We start from the raw sequence: 21344 nt of genomic DNA on the forward strand, positions 1-21344 counted from the left end.
ATTTTTTCAGGTTTCCATGGGTGAACTACCAAGATGGCAATCTCAACGTTTCAATCCCCGTGTTTAGTATTCACGGCAATCATGATGATCCCACAGGGGTAATTTGGGTTCTTACAGTGTGTTGAAATTTTAGAAATGACTTAGTTTGTCTGTGGAAAATAATTTTTAAAAGAGTTAAAAAGTCAAATTGACTTTTTATCATTCATACATTCTTTTATACTGCTTTTGAGATAAATTTTTAAAATCTGGAATAATAATTGGTGTGTGGGGTAAGCTTTACTTTATTAGTGCTGAGATTAACAGTAAGTAACCAGGAGTAGGAATAAGCCAACACGTATCTTTTATATAATGCTTTATAGTTTACCAAGTGCTCTTGTATGTCTTATCATAGAATCTCACCTGTAGGAAATGAGTGTTTCATCAACAGTTTTAAATGTAAATTAGGGCATCTTATTGTCTGTTTATATAGAGGCAATAATAGAGGTTCTGAACTGAAAATATCTTTCCATGTTAATGGTAATGAATATTGTGAATCACTAGTTATCTGGTTCCCCCCGACCCCCTGGCCCCCACATCTTAAGAGGCCTGCTTAATATTACAAAGCACTTATTTCATGGCTAGTTCTTAATTTTCAGTGGCTAAGACATTGTAAGTTTTGATGAAATGTTCACTTTGTATTTAGCATGTGATTCCAATTGCGGGTATTTTCTGATACAAAAAATGTAGAAAAACTTTTAATATTGTAATTTTGTTTTGAGAAGACACTATGTTAATCTGTTTTTGTCACTAGTATATAGAATCTGCTTTTGTAACTAGTATGTAGAATCTGCTTTTGTATATAGAATCTGCTTTTGTAACTAGTATGTAGAATATACTTTAATAGGTAATAATATGCTATACAGATTACTTATTTTTAAATGTGCATTTATATTCTTTGAAAATATTCTGCACAGGCAGATACACTCTGTGCCCTGGATATTTTAAGTTGTGCTGGATATGTAAATCACTTTGGACGTTCAATGTCTGTGGAGAAGATAGACATTAGTCCAGTTTTGCTTCAAAAAGGAAGCACAAAACTTGCTCTATATGGCTTAGGTAAGATGGTTTTATTATTTATGTCAATAAATATTTAATTGTTTAAGCAATTGCAAAATCACATTCTGGAGTTAGCTTAGTTGCTGTTTAGAAAAATGTGAGGCAAATCTGTATTCTTTATGAGTTACTATAAAAATGATAGGAGGGTTTGGTAGAAATTTTTTAGTAGTTAATGAGAACCAATAGAGCCAATACTTGTTTTTAATTGCAATTTTGGTGAAAAAGTATTTTTTGAAGTATCTATTTATTGTTCACTTTTTTCTTTCTTTTAGACTTAGATAATCCTGAACATTACAATTAGGAAGTAATCAGAAAAACTGCAGTTTGATATCTTAGACAACTTTGAAAGGTCTAAAACTCTGTCCACTGTAGTAATCAGCCTTATGTAGATGCTGAGCACTTGAAATGTGCCTCATCTGCATTGAGATATGCTAGAAGTATAAAAATAATGTCAGATTTCCAAGATTTAGAAAAATGTAAAATAAAATACCTCATTAATATATTGGGTTAAATGAAATATGTTAAAATTAATCTCACCTGTTTTTTTACTTGTTTTATTTAATGTGGCCAGTAGAAAATTTTAAATTATGTATTTGGTCTCCATTAGTGACTCATGCTATAATTTTTATTAGACAATGGTAGTCTAGAGCTGTCATTTGTAATGCTCAGAAAATTTGCCTTATCAGCTTCACTATGTTCAATTTATTTAGTGTCCAGTAGGTAAAAGTCTATTTGCTAGGCTTTATTCCATGTGAATGAAAGATCAAAGACATTTTCTAATAATTTAAAAAATATTTATTTATTTTTAGAGGGAGGGGAAGGGAGGGGAAAAGAGAGGGAAAGAAAGAAATATCCATTGGTTGCCTCCCATACACCCCCAGCTGGGGACCTGGCTCGCAACCCAGGCAAGTGCCATGACTGGGAATCGAATCAGCGGATCAGTGACCTTTCAGTTTGCAGGCCGGTACTCAATCTACTGAGCCACACCAGCCAGGGCAGACAAAGATGTTTATAGAAAACTGTCTGTTTTTCTTAAAAAAGTCTACTTTTTAATCTTTCTTGAATTAAATTCGCTTGATGTTTTATTTGTTTTATAGATGTAATAGCTTTATTATGTTTATTGTGTATGGAGTATTATAAAAATTATATTCCATATTAAATCAACCTTGAAATACCCTGGGAAAAAATTGGGGGAAAATTTCACATTCTAGCGTCAAAATAGGTTTCATTATTTTTTGAGTGATTTTGGTGTAATAGAAGTCATAGAATTTCTTTACTTATTTATTTCACGTGTCTTTGAATATATTTTTAAAATAATAAATTATGATGGATGGTTCATTTAAATACTTTTTCTAGGGAGCTTATAGTCTTTGTTTACTTCATAATTTCTCTAACAAGTAGAAAAGAGTCATGATTATATTATAGAGATACGGAAAATGAGGTTGAGGTATATGTCTAATTTTATAAATGATAGAGCAGAAAGTGAAATACATTTTAACAAACCCCACCAACTGGTATTTTAATCACTGCAGTGTTAGGGTTCCTAACTACAGGAAATGATTGATCCTGTTGCTTTCAGACTAGAGACATCCCGTTGTGCTTCAGTCATCCACTTGGCTCTCAAACTCTCATCCTATTCTGTTTTCCTTAACTGGGTACTGTCTACCCTCCACTGCCTACTCTCACTCCAGCTGTTCTCTCTACACTTGAGAACTGTTTTTATAATTAGTAGTTTCCCTCCTTTCGTCAGCCTCTCCTCTGAATGTTGTCTCTACTCTCTGACTGACCCTGAGTCTACTGTATGTTCCACTCAGTTCTCTCACAGCCATTTAGGGGCCTCAGGTGGTGGGCAAGGACAATCACAATCCCTGTTTTCTTTGTTCCCTTGGAGCTAATTGCCAGCTGGCTAACCTGCCTTCTCCTTTCCCTCAAACTTTTTCCCAACCTACAAAATGTCAAGTGTTCTCTGTGGTTCAAGACTTAAATAGATCAACCTTACAATGTCCTCGATTCAACTTTTCCTCCCTAGTTATGTTATGCAGTCCACTGTCTATTCCATTGGTCTCACACTAGGAATTCTCTTTATAAGTGAGGACTCTTCTAGCTCTTATACTTCTGCATTGTTGGCTTTTCTTGAAGGCCTTCCTTGATCTCTACATACAGTAGCAACCTTGTTCCATCACTGACATTCCCCATCTCAGCATCCTAACTTTTTCTCCTTTTGTAAAACTTAAAATTGTAATTTGTGTGTTTACTTGTTTTTGTTGGCTTCCTTGGCTAGATTAAGCTAACCCTCTGGGTTAGAGGAAGAATTGTTTAAAATTCTTTAAATTATTAAGAAGCATAATATTTTTAAAGATTTTTTAAAGATTTTATTTATTTATTTTTAGAGAGGGAAGGGAGGGAGATAATGAGAGAGAAACATCAGTGTGCGGTTGCTGGGGGTTATAGCCTGCAATCCAGGCATGTACCCTGACTGGGAGTCGAACCTGCGACACTTTGGTTCACAGCCTGCGCTCAATCCACTGAGCTATGCCAGCCAGGGCTCACAATATTTTTATTAAAAATGCAGTATATATGACTATTATGTGTGAATGCATTTATTTTTTATCTTATCCCTTTTAATGTCTTCTTGTGTATTTTATAATGTATGTTAGATCAAAAGTACCATGTACTTACAATAAGGGATAGTGAAAAACAGTATTTTAATAGAAATTTTAATAACAATTTAAATATAGAAAACTGAAATTTTTATTCCACATTTTTAGATTTTGAAGGTACATGTATTTGACAGGAAAGCATTCTTGGAATGCATTTAACTGCTCAGCACTTGGCATGCAAGGACCTGGAACACACTCATTTACAGATAATGATGCAAGATTTCAAATATATCTCTAATAGGAAAGTGAAATACTTTGAGATGAGAACACATAATTTAGATGCAAAACATACTCATTTTTTAAAACCAAGTAAGAAACCGATTTTAAAGTATGTAATGTCCATTTCAGGATCCATTCCAGATGAAAGGCTGTATCGAATGTTCCTCAATAAAAAAGTGACAATGTTGAGACCAAAAGAAGATGAGAATGCTTGGTTTAATTTATTTGTGATTCATCAGAACAGGTAAAAGTTTTCTCTGGAAATTGTCGTGTTGAGTATTGAGGTTCCCCAAATCTCTGTTTCCAGGCTTACCTATTTCAGTCAAATGGTCCTTATTCTTTGAAAGTTGTCAGTGCAGGGTCAGGCAAAACTTCGATATGCTTTATGTGGCTGTGTTTCAAAAGTTTTCAACATATATTCCTAAGGTATAAGAATGACCATAAGATGAATATGCTTCAATCCAGCCAAGCAGAGCGCTGCCAGTACATTATTAATCCATGCCCTTCCCTGACCCCATTTCCTTCTGCGTACCCCAGAGAAGCACAGTCTCCAATTTTTATTTACTAAGACCATTGGTTTTCATTATTGTTTAATCACATATATATCCATAATGGGTTAATTTAGTTTTAATATAACTGGAACCACGCTGTAAATTTTGTAGCTGTCTTATTATGTTCAACATTACAAAGTTTATCCATTTTGATGCTTAAAATTGTGTAATTCCTTTTTACTGATGTATACAGTTTACTTTCCTCCTGTTTTTAAAACCTTTTTGTTATAAACATTTTCATATACATCTTCTGGTACATATGTGCAGGTACTTTTCCAGAATATTACATATAGCTAGATCAGCTTTCTTTTGTTAGTTTTAAGAAGTTTAATTTTATTGATAAGGTGCAGGATTGATTGAAGGGAATAGAGACTTGAATAAGCAAGATTTATTACATGATCATTACAGTAAAAAATTGTAAGCCCTGACCTGTGTGGCTCAGTTGGTTGAGTGTCGTCCCACAAAGCAAAAGGTGGCCTGCTTGATTTTCAGTTTGGTCCCCAGTTGGGGCACTTACGGGAGGCAACCAACCAATCTATGTTTCTTTCTCATGTCATTGTTTCTTTCCCTCTGTCCCTTCTCCTCTCTCTAAAAAGGAATAAATGAAATCTTTAAAATAGATGTTTTTTTTTTAAATAAGAATGTAAGAATGATATGTAAGGGACAAAGCTGAGAAGTTATTAAGGAAAAATCTAAGGGGATTTGGGTTTGAATTTTAGACCCTAGATATATGCTTTCTACATAAAAGTATTCCTAGGTACATGATTCTGCTCTGACTTCACTTCCTCCTCTTTGCTGCATTCATTCTGCTCAGCTACACTGATCTTGCTGTTCTTGAAATCACTGAACACATTCCCATCTCTGTGCCTTTGCCATCTGCTTATCCCTCTGCCTAGGTCTTTCTTCCCTTGCATGCTTCTCCCTCATCTCAGTTCTCTGCTCATTTGTCACCTGTCAGAGAGGTGTTTCCTGACCACACTGTGTGTAGTGACGTCCCCCTTCCATGCCATTTTTCTTTTATTTTTCTTCATAGTATCTATCAGTACCTGGGCAAATATATATATATATCTACCATATGCGTGTGTATATACATATACATCTTGTATTGTTGCTTGTTTTCCCCACTAGAACACAGACTTTGCTCACTGCTGTGTCTTAAGTGTCTAAATATTTGTTGAATGAATATTGGTTTGCATTAAATGAATGGTAGGTCAAAGTATTTGAATACTTTTACTTAAATTCTCAACTATGTAAGTTGGTGTTATGAAAAACCTTCCCTTATCCTTCTCACCTTGGGTTTTCACATATCTTTTAATTTTAACTAATTTAGGTATAAAACCAGAATTTGTAAATCACTTACTTACATGATATTTAATATGAAAAACTCATCTCTTATATAAGATTAACATTCTTATTCTCATTTTTATAATCAGTAATAAAATAGGTGATGCTAAAAAATGACTAGGCATATTTAGAGATTTGTTTTTATTCTACAGTGTTTAGTATTTGCTCTCTTTTATTTTCTGTATTCTTTCTTGTTTTTGTTGTATAAGTAGAGCTGTTTATAGGTTTTTGCAATTAATAGAGCTCATGCTTTTCTGACTTGCCCAAAGCATTCCTCTGTAAAGCCTTGTGTGATCTGCATCTAAATGTAGGATTGACTGCTTCCTCTTTGGGGTCTCCTCCTTGTCTGTCCTGAAAAATTTTAAGCCCCTTGAAGAATTAGGTAATATCTTTGTATTCTCAGTCCCTTGCATAGTTTTGGCACATAGAAAGATGTAATAAATCTTTAATGGAAGGAGAAAAAGAGTTGTGTATAGAATACTTAATAAGATATTTTTTCTATGTTTCTAAACATTGATGTTATTTAATTTTTAAAATCTTGGTATAGGAGTAAACATGGAAATACTAACTTCATTCCAGAACAATTTTTGGATGACTTTATTGATCTCGTAATCTGGGGCCATGAACACGAGTGTAAAATAGCTCCAACCAAAAATGAACAGCAACTGTTTTATGTATCACAGCCTGGAAGTTCAGTGGTTACTTCTCTTTCCCCCGGAGAAGCTGTAAAGAAGTGAGTAATTGTTGAAATCCTATATTATCACAGTCCTCTTATAGTTTTGAAGTACTGGTAGTATTATTATTTATGTGATAGATTTATTTATTTATGAAGATTGATCATTTGATGTAGTCTTGCTATTTTCCTACATTTTAAGCCATTTTTAACACAACAGCATCCCAATGGTGTTAATAATCTTGCTGCTTATGAGGCAAATTCAAAACTAACATTTTTATTTATTAAATTTTGAGTTGGAGTGCTATAGATGATTACTAATTTCACAATGTGCAATAATGAACAAATTTACCTAAAGCCATTTACAAGGTTTTTCTGGTAATAAATGTGGTATTACAGCATATCTCATTTCTTTTGGGGGAGAATTATGTAATAATGTAGTTAATGGTGACTAACTGATAGTGGTTTTACCCTTTAATTCACTGAAGTCCTGATTATTAAGATGATAATAGGTTTAAAGAATATGGTAGTAGGATGTAAGTTTGCCCTTTTTTTCTTCATAGTTCTACAGCTAATTTATTTTATGTGTACATGTGCACATATACACACATAATACATATATGTGTAGAACTATATACCATATATGCTACTATCATTGTCCTAATAACATCATTGTATTATACTTAACTGTTGTTTGTCTTCTACTAAACTGTATATTTGTTCAGGCAGGAAAAATGATGGATGAGTGTATTTTATTCTGAGGAAGAAGAATATTTAATATATTCTCCCATGACATAACATTAAATTGCTAAAAATATTTTTAAGGGTATGATTTTTATAAAGAATTATTTTGTAGAAACTTAGAAATATGATAGTTTTGCCGTGCACATTTTCCTAAGGAAATCTACAGTGTGACTAGGCTTTCATTTCCCTCCTCATTTCAGACATGTTGGTTTGCTACGTATTAAAGGAAGGAAGATGAATATGCAGAAAATTCCTCTTCACACAGTGCGGCAGTTTTTTATGGAGGATGTTATTCTGGCTGATCACCCAGATATTTTTAACCCAGATAATCCTAAAGTAACCCAGGCCATACAGAGCTTCTGTTTGGAGAAGGTAATTCTTCTAGATAAAGGTCAATGAGATCTACTTTAGTTGAGAGGTTATTTAAATTGAATTAAATACTGTGGTAGAGGGAAGTCACTGTCTTTGTTACAGTCTCCTGGAGCCTGTGAGGAACCACTGTGTTCAATAAATGAATTTAGTTGTATCAAAAATCCTTTGTTTTAAGTTTTCCAGACGGAAGATTGTTAATTATAGAAGAAATTTTAATTAAGCCTCTCTCCCAGTGCCTTTCCCTCTTCTCAGAAACATATGTCATCTTTTCTCTCTTTTTATCTTGATTTCATAATTCATTCATTTTATTCATGAAAGCCAGCAGTAGCTTTGGTGGGGGAATGGTAGGATGTTTTGATATATGAGGAGAGCCTTAACCTCTTTAACAGTCTCTGTGGGCATCCCTTTCACCCTCAGAGCTACCTCAAATAAAGTCTTAAAATGTGTTTGCTATATACCCTGTAGCTTCAGCATAGTCCCATACCTCCCCTTCCATGCAGACTGCTACCCCTAAACCTCTACAGAAATTCTAGAGCCACTACAGAAGTTGGGAGAATCCATTAAGAATTCGTAAGTCGATAGCTTAATAGCATTAATTGCTGACACTCAGTTCTTACTCTGTGCTAACTCTTGTGGTTTGCATTTTATTTTCATAAGAAATCATATGAGATAGTAATAATGATAATAATAATTATCATTGATATTCATTGCTTACTTATATATTATGGGCACCATGGACAACATTTTACATTTAATCCACTCAGCGATGCTATGCGTAGGGAGATTCAGCTGTCCATATTTTATAGAAGGAGGAACTGAACCTTAGATAAAGTAACTTGCCCAGTATAACAGCTTTATCAGCAGCATGTAATTCACATAACAGAAGTTTAAGAGGATGCTGGTTTCAAGATGATTTGATCCAGAAGCTCAAATTAAGATTATATTTCTCTGTCTCTGTTTCTGTCTAGCCCTGTGCCACCCATTCGGATGGTTTCTGTCTTAAACTTTACTATAAGGAAGGCATTTTCACATGCCAGCTCACAGACTTCCATTATCCTTTTGGCTGAAAGAATCATTTTTTCCCAGTGGCTCTAGTAAAACCCTTAGCATTGAGTTTCATTGGACTGAAGCCATGTACTTGTCCCTAAACCCAGTCTCTGAAACCAGGAAGATGGAAAATGAATTCATTGGTCAGTCCTTATTCAGGGAACCAGTGGTCTCTCAGCTTTGGCACAACTGACATTTTAGACTGGGTAATTCTTTGTTGCAGGAAGTTCTGAGAATTGTAGGATTTTAACAGTATCCTCTCTGACCTCTACCCCACTGGATGCCAATAGTGTCCCTTCCCCCAGTCATGACAATATCTTTATTTTGAGATTGAAGAAATTCTTGAAAATGCTGAACGGGAACGTCTGGGAAATTCTCAACAGCCAGATAAGCCTCTTATACGACTGCGAGTAAGTTCTATTTTATTTTATTTTTTATTTTTGAGTAAGTACTATTTTAAATGAATTTTGATTTTCAGAGGATAGTTCAAGGGGGGGCCCTTCAAATAAATGGAATTATCTTCTGGAAGGTGGGGCCCTTGTAGTACAAGCTTCCCCTGCTAGGTGAGTGTTTTAGGAACCCCTCTGTATTAGTGGACCAGCTGAGGTTGTGAGAGGCTGCGTTCAGCTTCAGTGAAATTTTTTTGAAGTTTCTTTCAACACATTTACCCACTTCATGATGGGTGAATTACGAGTGCACCTACCCGCACCTTGCTGAGGTGTTTTTTGACCCAAAACGCCATGATCCCCATGCCCCACCCACTCTATTCAGCCATTATTGCCCCGAGTGCCTCCCCGCCCAGATGAAAAAGTCCTCAAAGGGAAACATTTTGCTGATATGGAAAAGGTGAAACAAAAAGTGGCAGAAGCAGTAAAAGACATCAAAATTGATGAATTTAAAAACTGTTTTGAGCAGTGGAAAAAATGTCATGATAAGTTTATTGCATCGAATAGAGAGTACTTTGAAGGTCACTGGTTTAAACATGTAAGAGTAAATACACAAATTTTTATAAATAAATTCCAGGGTTCTTTTTTTGTGAGGTTTATTTCACTCTTTCTCACCTTTGCCTGTGTGACCCTGCTGCATGGAATGTGCTTCTCTTCTGTAATTTCTCCTTCATCAGCTGCTTAAACCTTCCCCTCTTCAAAGAAGCCTTTCTTTTTTTTCTTTTCTTTCTTTATTTTTTTAATATATGTTTTATTGATTATGCTATTACAGTTGTCCCATTTTCCCCTTTCACTCCCCTCCACCCTGCCCACCCCCTCCCACCCACATTCCCCCCCTTTAGTTCATGTCCATGTGTCATAAGTTCTTTAGCTTCTACATTTCCCATACTATTCCTGCCCTCCCCCTGTCTATTTTCTACCTATTGTCCATGCTACTTATTCTCTATATCTTTTTCTACTCTCTCCTTCTCCCACTTCCATGTTGCTAACCCTCCATGTGATCTCCATTTCCATGGTTCCGCTCCTGTTCTATTTGTTTGCTTAGTTTGGTTTTGTTTTAGGTATGGTTGTTACTAACTGTGAGTTTCATGTCTTTTTTTACTGTTCATATTTTTTATCTTCCTTTTCTTAGATAAGTCCCTTTAACATTTCATATAATAAGGGCTTGGTGATGATGAACTCCTTTAACTTGGCCGTATCTGAGAAGCACTTTATCTCCCCTTCCATTCTAAATGAAAGCTTTGCTGGATAGAGCAATCTTGGATGTAGGTCCTTGCCTTTCATGACTTGGAATACTTCTTTCTAGCCCCTTCTTGCCTGCAAGATCTCTTTTGAGAAATCAGCTGACAGTCTGATGGGAACTCCTTTGTAGGTAACTGTCCCCTTATCTCTTGCTGCTTCTAGAATTCTCTCCTTCATTTTTATCTTGGGTAATGTAATTACGATGTGCCTTGGCATGTTCCTCCTTGGGTCCAACCTCTTTGGGACTCTCTGAGCTTCCTGGACTACCTGGAAGTCTATTTCCTTTGCCAGATTAGGGAAGTTCTCCTTTATTATTTGTTCAAATAACTTTTCCACTTGTTGTTTTTCCTCTTCCCCTTCTGGTACCCCTATAGTTCGGTTGTTGGAATGTTTAAAGATGTCCTGGAGGTCCCTAAACCTCTCCTCATTTTTTGAATTCTCGTTTCTTCATTCTTTTCTGTTTGGTTGTTCCTTTCCTCCTTCTGGTCCCTTCCATTGATTTGAAACCCAGTTTTCTTTCCATCACTATTGGTTCCCTGTGCATTTTCCTTCATTTCTCTTATTGTAGTCTGCATTTGTTCATCTAATTTATGACCAAATCCAACCAATTCTGTGAGCACCCTGATCCCTAGTGCTTTGAACTGTGCATCTGATAGGTTGGCTATTTCTCGGTCGCTTAAAAAAACTGGCTCTGGGGCTTTTAACTGTTTGAGCCATCTTTTTATTTTATTTTTTTCCTTTGGTCTGGTCACACCTGTTATGTATGAGGAACAGAGCCTTAGGTGTTCACCAGGGTGGGGCACCTCAGTCGCTGGGTTGTGACATTGTATGTGGGGGTGGGGTCCGAGAGGGAACAGTGGCGCCCGCTCTGCTCTCTCTAGGACTTCAGTCCTTTTTCCCACTTCCCACAAGCAAATTGGGCCCCTCTGGTGCTGGCTCCTGGGCAGGTGGGTTTGTATACTTTCTTGGACTCTGTGGGTCTCCCCAAGGAGCTCTCCTGTGAGGCTGAGAGAATCTCCCAGCCTCAACTGCCACAGGTGTTTTCAGTTGGTGCCTTTAGGCTTTGTTTCCCGGCGCTGGGTCCCTGGGTTGCGAGATCTGTGTTGCTGCCCATTTTCGCTTAGTTTGTCTGTGTGCGAATGTGTGGCTGCACGAATGTGCAGCTGAGGCTGAGGACAGCCAGCTGCCTCACGCGCCTCACTGGGTCTGCTCGTTGCCTCCCACGCCCAGGGTCTGCCACCGGTCTGTCAGCTGCCCTGTGCTTCTGGGGTCCGCCAACTGCTGTCTGTGCCCTGCACGCCCGCTTCTGCCAGCCACCGATTTTTCCTGCCGGTACCCCTTGACCCCTCTCTGTAGGCCTCCGACTCCACCCCTCCTTACCGGTTTGGAGGTATTGTATTCAGACTTCCGTTTGGTTCATTTCTCTCTGTTTTAGTTGTTTTTTGTTTGTAAATTCTTGCTGTCCTTCCATCTTGGCCAGAAGTCCTAAAGAAGCCTTTCTTGACCTCCCTTCAGAGTCAATGCATCCTCCTTTGTGTCCTCAGTTTGTTTGCGCATACTTCTTGCAGCACCATTTCCTTCTGCTCGCAGTTATTATTTACATGTTTGTCTTCTCAGTCAGCTTGTGGGTTTCTTGACAACCAAGACTCTGTTTTATTCATGGCTGTGTCCCTGGCTCTTAGCAGAGTGCCTGGCACATTGTGAACACTAAATAAAGTTTCCTTAATGAACAAGCATTGTGAGTCTTAGGAGCAGAACATTACAAATAAAGCGGGGCTGGAGTATAATTGTTAAAATGTCTGAAGAGTTTGGAGAGATCCAACAGCTTGAGCATTTCACATTTTCTGTTTATATACTGGCAGCTGTGGAGTTGGTCTGGGTAATACAAACATAGTTGCTTTGGGAGAACCACATAGTTCTCTGTCAGGGCAGAGGATTTCACGTTTCTCATCTGTCTTCCTGATACCATTAGGACCAACCAGACTTAAATAGAAAATTGGCATTCCTTTTCCTAAACTCAGTAAATTATTAATCATTCATTAAACAAATGAACAGATATTTCCCTGGAAGTAATACTCAAAGGTACATTGTATCAACTAGGTATCTCTTATTAATTCATTAGTTCAGTGAACCAATATTTATTGAATACCTTCTGTCCTACATGCTGGGGGACACAGCAATGATAACACGGACGAGGTGTTGAACTTATGGAGCTTATGGGAGGTGGAGATGTAAGATATAATAAACAGCCAGTAAATGGACAAAAGTCAGCCCATGCTAGTTGTGATGAAGAGTGTAAGAAGGTGGTTAGGAAGTAGTCTGGATAGGCTTGTGATGCAGTATAATGTTGTTTCCCAGAGCGTGACATTGAGAGCGAGAACTAGTATAGGAACGTGATTACAGTTAACTCTTGAACAACACGGATTTGAACTGGACACGTCCACTTATATGTAGGTTTTTCATTAAATACTGTAAATGTATATTCCTTGTGATTTTCCTTATAACATTTTCTTTCCTCTAGCTTACTTTCTTGTAAGAATAAAGGATATTATACATATAACATACAAAATATGTGTTAATCAACTGTTTATGTTATTGGTAAGGCTGGTCAACAGTAGGCTATAATTTTTTAAAAGGTTTATTTCTTTTTAGAGAGAGGGGTAGTGAGGGAGAAATAGAGGGAGAGAAACATCAATGTGCAAGAGAAACATCAATCAATTAGTTGCCTCTCGCACATTGCCAACTGGGGACCTGGCGCAGAACCCCGGCATATACCCTGACCAGAATTAAACTGGCGACCTTTCAGTTTGGGGGTGATGCCCAACCCCGTGAGCCACACCGGTCATGGCAGTAGGCTATAATTTTTGAGGGAATGGAGAGTTACCCATCTCTTAGAAAGAAATGTAGTATTGTTTTTAAAGGTCCTTGTACACTATAGACTTCTCTAAAAAGGGACTGCCTTGAGAGTGATTGTTAGTTCTAAGTAGATTCCATGTTTTGAAGGGTATATATTTCTCAAAGCTCACAGATTTGATTCTTTTTGTACATGGATTTTCCCAGTATTTATTCTTGTCTAGAGTGAGAGAATATACGTAAGAGGGTAGACCTGTTAACTGATGCATCTAGGGACAGCATTTTATTTTGGTGGAGAATTTTCTTTCTGTTTTAGAAGTTTAAAAATTTGTTTAAAAATTCTTCCACTTGCTGTATATTGATTCCATCCAAACAGAGTGTTTTGAGTAAGCTTATAAATCTTTGAAGCTTTATTTTTTTAGTAGGATAAATGGTATAATACCATCAGTATCTTTAAAATGAATGGTAGAACATTAATTTATTAACATAAAAGTATTGAGCAAAACCTAAATACTGAAATGGTAAACCGTTGTTACGTAGCCCTCATAGCTTATCCTGCATTTCTAGGTGGACTACAGTGGAGGTTTCGAACCTTTCAGTGTTCTTCGCTTTAGCCAGAAGTTTGTGGATCGAATAGCTAATCCAAAAGATGTTATCCATTTTTTCAGGTGTAGAGAGCAAAAGGAAAACACGGGTAAGCTAGTTATTTTTACAAATAAAAAAAATGTTCTTACAGGGGTTTTGTCTTTAATAAAAGAAGTATACTATAATAATGGAAAATGTTATATGATTCTAGTCTCTTAGTCAAATAAACTGATAGTTGGATTAATTAAATTTCCTGTCTTCTAAAATTTAGATAGCAACCATTTTTAAAAGGTGTGGATATCAAAAAGAAATGGAGGCTTTCTCTGCAGATGTACTTTTTTAAAATAGTGCTGCTGAGTACCAACACATACAGACTTTACAGATTAATTGCTAAAAATAAATATCTATTATTTATTATACATTATTAATGTTTAAAGAATGTATTCTCACATTTTACATTATTACATAAAGTACTTCAGCTTTAGAGTGTAGAGTGATTTAGGAAGATTCCAGTCTTTTGCAATAGGAAGTACCCCATAGTTTGATGTTTTTGATAAATAGTTTCCAATTAATAATTTCCTAAAAATTAATTGTCCTTATTTTAGCATTTATGAAACAGGTGATCTGATAGAAATAGCTGACCTTTGAGCAGCATGGGTTTAAACTGCACAGGTTCACTCATACATGTATTTTTTCAATAAATATATACAATGCTGTATATTCCATATGCTTTTCTTAATTACGTTATATTTCCTCTAGTTTGCTTTATTGTAGGAATATAGTATAATACATATAACATACAAAATATGTATTAACTAACTATTTATGGTATCTGTAAGATTTCCAGTCTACAGTAGACTGTTAGTAGTTAAGTTCTGGGGGAGTTAAAAATTATTACACAGTTTTCAACTCTGCATTGAGTCAGCACCCCTAACCCTCATGTTGTTCAAGGGTCAATTGTAGTGTTTCTTCATAATAAATATGTTAAATATAGAGGGTGTTTTCCTTAGAGCTATTGAGTCAGAATTTTCATAGAAAAATATGACCCTTGCTTACGAGTAAGCTACCTAGGTTCTTAAAAACTTGGATTTAAGGGGCTTCTATTTTTAGTGTCAAATTGTTATTAAAATTGTGTATGCTATTCATTCAACCTGAAATAGTCATTTAGATATTTAAATGGGGCTCATAGAATACTGTTTTAGGGGAAAATATCTGTATCAGAGAATTGTATTTTCATGCTTTGAGTTTTAATTAGTTATTAATGGTGCTTTACTTTAATTATCCATCCTTATCAAGTCCTTAAAATTATGAGTGTCACATTTATAATAGAATATAAAACCAGTACAGTATATTATTTGAGTTTATTGTCAGTTTTGTTCTAATGATTCCTTTTTTGTTTAAACATTAATTGCTTAATTGAAACAATGACCCCTTTGAATGTTTTACTGAAAGCATTTTTTGTTGTTTTGACCAGCTCTACTACTTAAATACAGGTGGTACATTTTGTAAATCACTTTAGCTAATGTCTGTAAAATCAGGATATTAACTATACCTGCCTCATAGGATTGTTGTTGCACTGTGTATAGATGATCTTAACATAGTGTTTAACATTATAAAATGTAATAATCATATTAATGAAGTTATATTAATTCTACTCTCTTGGAATTCAAAAAAAATTTTTGTTTATTGTCCTCACCACTTTGCAAGAGGTACATTGAACGTTGTGCCTCTTCCTCCTCTAGACTGTTGCATGTACTTTCCCCTCCACCTGAAATAGATTTCCTTCTTCTGCAAGGCTTGATTCAAATGATAGCTGCATTGGATAACTGCACATTATTTTCAACCTTCTTTAAGAAGAATTAGTTTGTTTCTTCTCCATTTGTTATATCTGTTCTTACTTCTCTGTAGCACTCATTACCTTGTATTGTAATCATTTGTTTTTATGGGCAGGGATCCCATCTTTTTATCACTGTGTTTTCAACACAAGGTCCAACACTTGCTATGTAGTTAATCATTTGTCTCCCTGACAAAGATTATCAGCAGAGCAGATACTGGACCTTATGCTTCCTGGCTTCCTACCTGGTACTCTTTTTATTCTTCACCAGCTGTTTTTTGAGACAACCATCCTGCTTAGGAGTGTAACATAAGTGCTTTAAGTGTACATCTTATTTATCTCACAGATTATTAAAAAGGTATGTACTTCCAAGCTGAGATTTAATTAAATTAATAATTTTTATTTTTTCATCAAGGACATTCTAAAAAGAAATTTTTTTGTTGTTTTGTTTTGAACTGTATGCCATGATGACTGTTAGTAGAATTCTGGGCTACTACCCTGACTCATTCCAAGGCACTGACAGTTTTACCCATGATTGCTTTTATATTATCAGTGCAAATGTCATCATAGTAGAACAAGTAAATAACATCTTAGTATTATTATTAAAGTAGTTTTCACCTTGAGCACCTCCTGAAATGGCTTGGGGAGCTTCAGAAGTCTGTGGACCACTGTAAGAACAGCTTCAAGAGATGTATTAGTTTGGTCAAAAAGTTCGTTTGGTTTTTTTCCATAAGAGGGCTCTAGTAGTGCTTAGCTGTCTTTACCTTCATTCGAAACAATTTTGTCAGATGGTATTGTGACAGCTGTCATCTCAGCATGCATTTTAAAAAAGCTTTTCAAAATTGGTGAATTTTTGTATAGCCATTTTAATACTGAAGATGGGAGAAAATATGCAACATTTTTGGCATATTCTGCTCTATTATTTCACGAAAGGTAAAAACGCAGGGTGGAGAAGGTACTGTGACTGATCAAACATATCAAAAGTGATTTACAAAGTTTCTTGCTGAGGATTTCTTCCTGGACGGTGCTTCACGGTCGTGTAGACCAGGTTGAAGTTGACAGCAATCAGATCGAGGCATTAACTGAGAACAATCAGTGTTATAACACATAGGAGATAGTTGACATACTCAGAATCCAAATCAGTAAAATCATTGGTGAAAATGGAAAATGTGTCTTTTATTTTATGGAAAAAATCATATGGACTTTTTGGCCAACCCAATACTACTTGGAGATATGGAAAACAAATAGACTTTAGGGAAAAGACTGGCTATTAGCAAAAATCCTGTGTTTTTGCCTCAAAATTTACCACATTGAGCAAGCAGACAGTTGATAAAATTTGGCCGTATGTCCTCTGCTGACAGCAACCTACACTGAGTTTGGGAACTTTACATTATAATAGAAGCTGCTGTTTTTTCATGGACTTCTTTTTTCCAGGAGAAGAAATCAACTTCGGGAAGTTCATTACTAAACCTTCAGAAGGAACAACTCTAAGGGTAGAAGACCTTGTAAAACAGTATTTCCAAACTGCAGAGAAGGTAATTTCTTAATTACAGTTCACAGTTTAAATGATGGCTATCTTACAGTAACAGATAATTTAGAATAAGTATTATTGGTAGTTTAGATAAAAGGGATCCTCAGAATATTTCCAAGAAGTAGTCAGGGTGGCAATTAATTGTTTTCATTTATAGCTACTACACACCAATATTAATGTTATTAGTATTATCGTGGGCACTATTGTTGATGTTATTATCCTATTTTCTTTTTATTGCTACAGCATAAGTCTGAATCCAGGATTTACGTTTCTTGTCTCTGGATGTAATTTCAGAATTACATGATTAATATAACCACAGGATTGTGAAGCTACTCTTACTGTCTTGAGTGTATGCCACCCCAAGATCCTCTGGTTGTGCTAGTTTCTTATTGTTGCTTAAACAAATTCCACAAACCTAGTGGTTTAAACACAATACAGGTTTATTATCTTACAATTTTGTAGGTCAGAAATCTGACACCAGTCTCACTGGACTAAAATTGAGGGTCAGCAGGGCTGTGTTCTTTTCTGGAGATTCCAGGGTAGACTCATTTCCTTATCTTTTCTAGCTTCTAGAGGGGCCCACCTTTTGTGGTTCATGGGCTTCTTCCATCTTCAAAGCCAGCAACATTGTATCTCTCTGGCCATTTTCCCTCAGTTACATCTCTCTCTGACTCCCTTCTTCAGCCTTCCTCTTCCACTTTTGAGGATATTCATAATTACACTGGCCTTACCTGGATAGTCCCTGATAATCTGATTTTATAGCCAGCTGGTTAGTAACCTTAGTTCCATTTTGCTATGGGACATTTTCAAGGGCCCAGAGATCAAGATGTGGACATTTTTAGGGGGCCATTATTCTGCCTATCACACTGGTTAACATGATCTTTCTTAATCATCAGCAGTTAGTACTGGTCTCTGTATCCCAGCCCCTCAACCCTTCACATTTTCACTTGTCCTGTACTCCCACTTTTTGTTTTTATTTTGCTTTTTCTGGCTCTTAGTATGTATCACTGGGCTTAACTATGGTCCATTGTTTTGTTTTCCCTTCAATAACTAGATAACGTATGTCTTTTTCCCTGGAAATTATATTCTGTAATTTTTCTTGTTCATACAGAATTATTTTGTAAGGAATACATACTATTTTCTGCATCCAGTGATCAGTATCTCTCTTACAGAATGTGCAGCTCTCACTTCTGACAGAAAGGGGAATGGGTGAAGCAGTACAAGAGTTTGTAGACAAGGAAGAGAAAGATGCCATAGAGGAATTAGTGAAATACCAGTTGGAAAAAACACAGCGATTTCTTAAAGAACGTCATATTGATGCCCTAGAAGATAAAATCGATGAAGAGGTGAGTAACTAATTTGGGGGTAATGAGTCTATTTAGATGGTCTCTTCTTAAGAGTAGCTCTGAGTTTCATTCTGGTAAACCACTACTTACTCACTCTGATTTGTTTCATTTTCTTGTCTATAAAATTGAGATCATAAAATAAGATTTAAGACAGAAAATATCTAATATCTAGAGCAATCTTAAATATGACTGCTACCCAATAAATGTTAGTTTTGTTCTCCATAGATGGTATCTTCTTTGGAAGATCATAAAAATGCTTTAAACTGAACTTTGTAGGATACCAATTTCAGTTCCTTTCAATTTTTTAGTAGTTTAATTGAGATTTTGAATTTCATCTAGGAAATGCATTCTTCTCAGCATAAAAGCAGTGGAAGAATCACAGAGAAAAAACTTTAGACTACATAAAAATTTTAAATGCTGTGTAACAAATGTCAAAAAATAACTAGAAAGTATTGACATGGGGAAAATATTTGTATATCGGCAGAAGAAGGGTTAGTATTCTTACATAATATTAAAGTGCTCCTATAAATCTTAAGAAAAATTTTAAACATCTCAGTAGAATAATGAACAAAGGGCATGAATAGATGGTTCACAAAATAAAATAGTGTTTAGCTTAGGATAGTCCAGAAGCTCAGATTAAAAATACAGCTGACTCTTGAACAACATGGGAGTTATGAGTGCTGATCTCTGCGTGGTCAAAATTTTGTATATAACTTTTGACCCAATAACTTAACTACAGATGTCTCTCAGTATTTGTAGGGGATTGATCCTAGAAACCACCACCCTGAACCCCAATACCAAAATCCGTGGATGGTCAAATTTCTTATATAAAATGGTGTAAAACATCTAATATAGTCAGTTCTGTTATTTGTTAAGTTTACAGATGTGAAACCTGGGGGTATGGAGGGCTGACTGTTAATTTATTGAAAAAGTCCACATATAAATGGACCTGCTCTGTTCAAACTTTACTGTCTAAGGGTCAACTATGTTTTTATTATTTAAAGCAGCAACAGTTTGAGAAAAATATTTACTATGTTGCTGCTGGAAGTACCAAGTTTGAACAGCTGCACTGAAAAGCAATTTGACAGTATATATCAAGATGGTTAAGATTTACCCTTTAACTTAGCTCTGGGCAATATTTAAAGATAATGGTGACATAGAGATTTGTATATGGAGAAACTCAGTGTTACCAGCAGAAGGGAAAAATTGGAAAAAATTTTTTTTAAGATTTTTAAATTTATTTATCTTTAGAGGGGAAGAGAAGGAGAGAGGGAGAGAGAAGGAGAGAAGTATCAATGTATGGTTGCCTCTTGTGCATCGCCTGCTGGGAACTGGCCTGCAACCCAGGCATGTGCCCTGACTGGGAATTGAACCATGATCCTTTGGTTCGCAGGCCCGCACTCAATCCACTGAGCTATACCAGCCAGGACTGGAAAAGTTTTATTAAAATAGCCCTGTCTGGCGTAGCTCAGTGGATTGAGCTCGGGCTGGGAACCACAGTGTCCCAGGTTCGATTCCCAGCCAGGGTACGTGCCTGGGTTGCAGGCCATAACCCCCAGCAACCGCACATTGAAGTTTCTCTGTCTCTCTCTCTCTATCTCCCACCCTTCCCTCTCTAAAAATAAATAAATAAAAAAAAAATCTTAAAGAAAAAAAGAAAAGAACTTTAAAAAAAAAAAAGAAAGAAAAGTTTTATTAAAATAAATGTTGACAGCCCTAGCCAGGTAGCTCAGTTGGTTGGAGCATCATCCCATGCACCAAAAGATTGTGGGTTCAGTTCCTAGTCAGGGCACATACCTAAGTTGCAGGTTCAGTCTCTGGTCAGGATGCATTTGGGAGGCAACTGATTGATGTTTTTTTTTTCTCTCTCTCTCTCTCTCTCTCTCTCATGTCCTTTTCTCTGAAATCAATAATCATATGCTTGAATGAGGATTAAAAAAATAAAAATAAATGTCGACACACACACACACACACACACTGTAGAATACTATGCAGCCATTAAGAATTACACTTCTGAAGACATATTTCCAATGTTAGTTAAAAAAATAATTTCAAACATGTAAAACTGTACACAGCATGATCTCATGATCTCGTTTATTTTTTATTGTGTGTGTGTATGGAAAAACCAGAAGATTTCTGAATATTGACTTTGTATCCCACTGTTTTGCCAAATTCATTTATTAGGTTGAGTGGTTTTTTGGTGGAGTCTATAGGATTTTCTATGTATACTATGATGTCATATGCAAACAATTTTGCTTCCTCTTTTCCAATTTGGATGCCTTTTATTTCTTTTTCTTGTCTGATTGCTGTGGCTAGGACTTCCAATACTATGTTGAATAGAAGTAGTGAAAGCAGACATCCTTGTCTTGTTCCTGATCTAAGTGGGAAAGCTTTTAGTTTTTGCCCATTGACTACATTTACACGATGGAATACTATGCAGCAGAAAGAAAGTAGGAGCTCCCACACTTTGCGATAGCATGGATGCATCTGGAGAGCATTATGCTAAGTGAAATAAGCCAGGCCGTGAAAGACAAATACCATATGATCTCACCTTTAAGTGGAACCTAATCAACAAAACAAACAAGCAAGCAAAATATAACCAGAGACATTGAAATTAAGAACAAACTGACCTTAACCAGAGGGATAGTAGGTAGAAAAGGGAGAAGGGTTGTCAAGGAACATGTATAAAGGATACACGGACAAAGCCAAAGGGGAGTAGGATCGAGGGTGGGAGGTGGGGTTGGCTGGGTGGTGGAAGAGTGGTGGCAGGAAAACAGAGACAACTGTACTTGAACAACAATA

The 21344-nt window shown here is 36.1% G+C and overlaps 1 protein-coding gene across 6 annotated transcripts in view; it reads left to right on the forward strand.

Moving 5' to 3' along the window:
- The window catches only part of MRE11 (MRE11 homolog, double strand break repair nuclease), a 76094-nt gene that overhangs the window by 9532 nt on the left and 45218 nt on the right, over positions 1 to 21344 (forward strand). For all 6 annotated transcript variants that reach the window (XM_045818230.1, XM_045818231.1, XM_045818233.1 and 3 more), the window contains 9 exons: positions 11 to 98; positions 954 to 1095; positions 4104 to 4218; positions 6417 to 6602; positions 7487 to 7658; positions 9035 to 9115; positions 13814 to 13940; positions 17100 to 17200; positions 18369 to 18542. In XM_045818230.1, the coding sequence (XP_045674186.1) occupies positions 11 to 98; positions 954 to 1095; positions 4104 to 4218; positions 6417 to 6602; positions 7487 to 7658; positions 9035 to 9115; positions 13814 to 13940; positions 17100 to 17200; positions 18369 to 18542 (1186 nt within the window). The remainder of the gene's footprint in view (positions 1 to 10; positions 99 to 953; positions 1096 to 4103; positions 4219 to 6416; positions 6603 to 7486; positions 7659 to 9034; positions 9116 to 13813; positions 13941 to 17099; positions 17201 to 18368; positions 18543 to 21344) is intronic.

This window comes from Phyllostomus hastatus, unplaced genomic scaffold (genome assembly GCF_019186645.2).
Source record: "Phyllostomus hastatus isolate PE091 unplaced genomic scaffold, TTU_PhHast_1.1 phas_scaffold_317, whole genome shotgun sequence".
NCBI classification, from domain to species: Eukaryota; Metazoa; Chordata; class Mammalia; order Chiroptera; family Phyllostomidae; genus Phyllostomus; species Phyllostomus hastatus.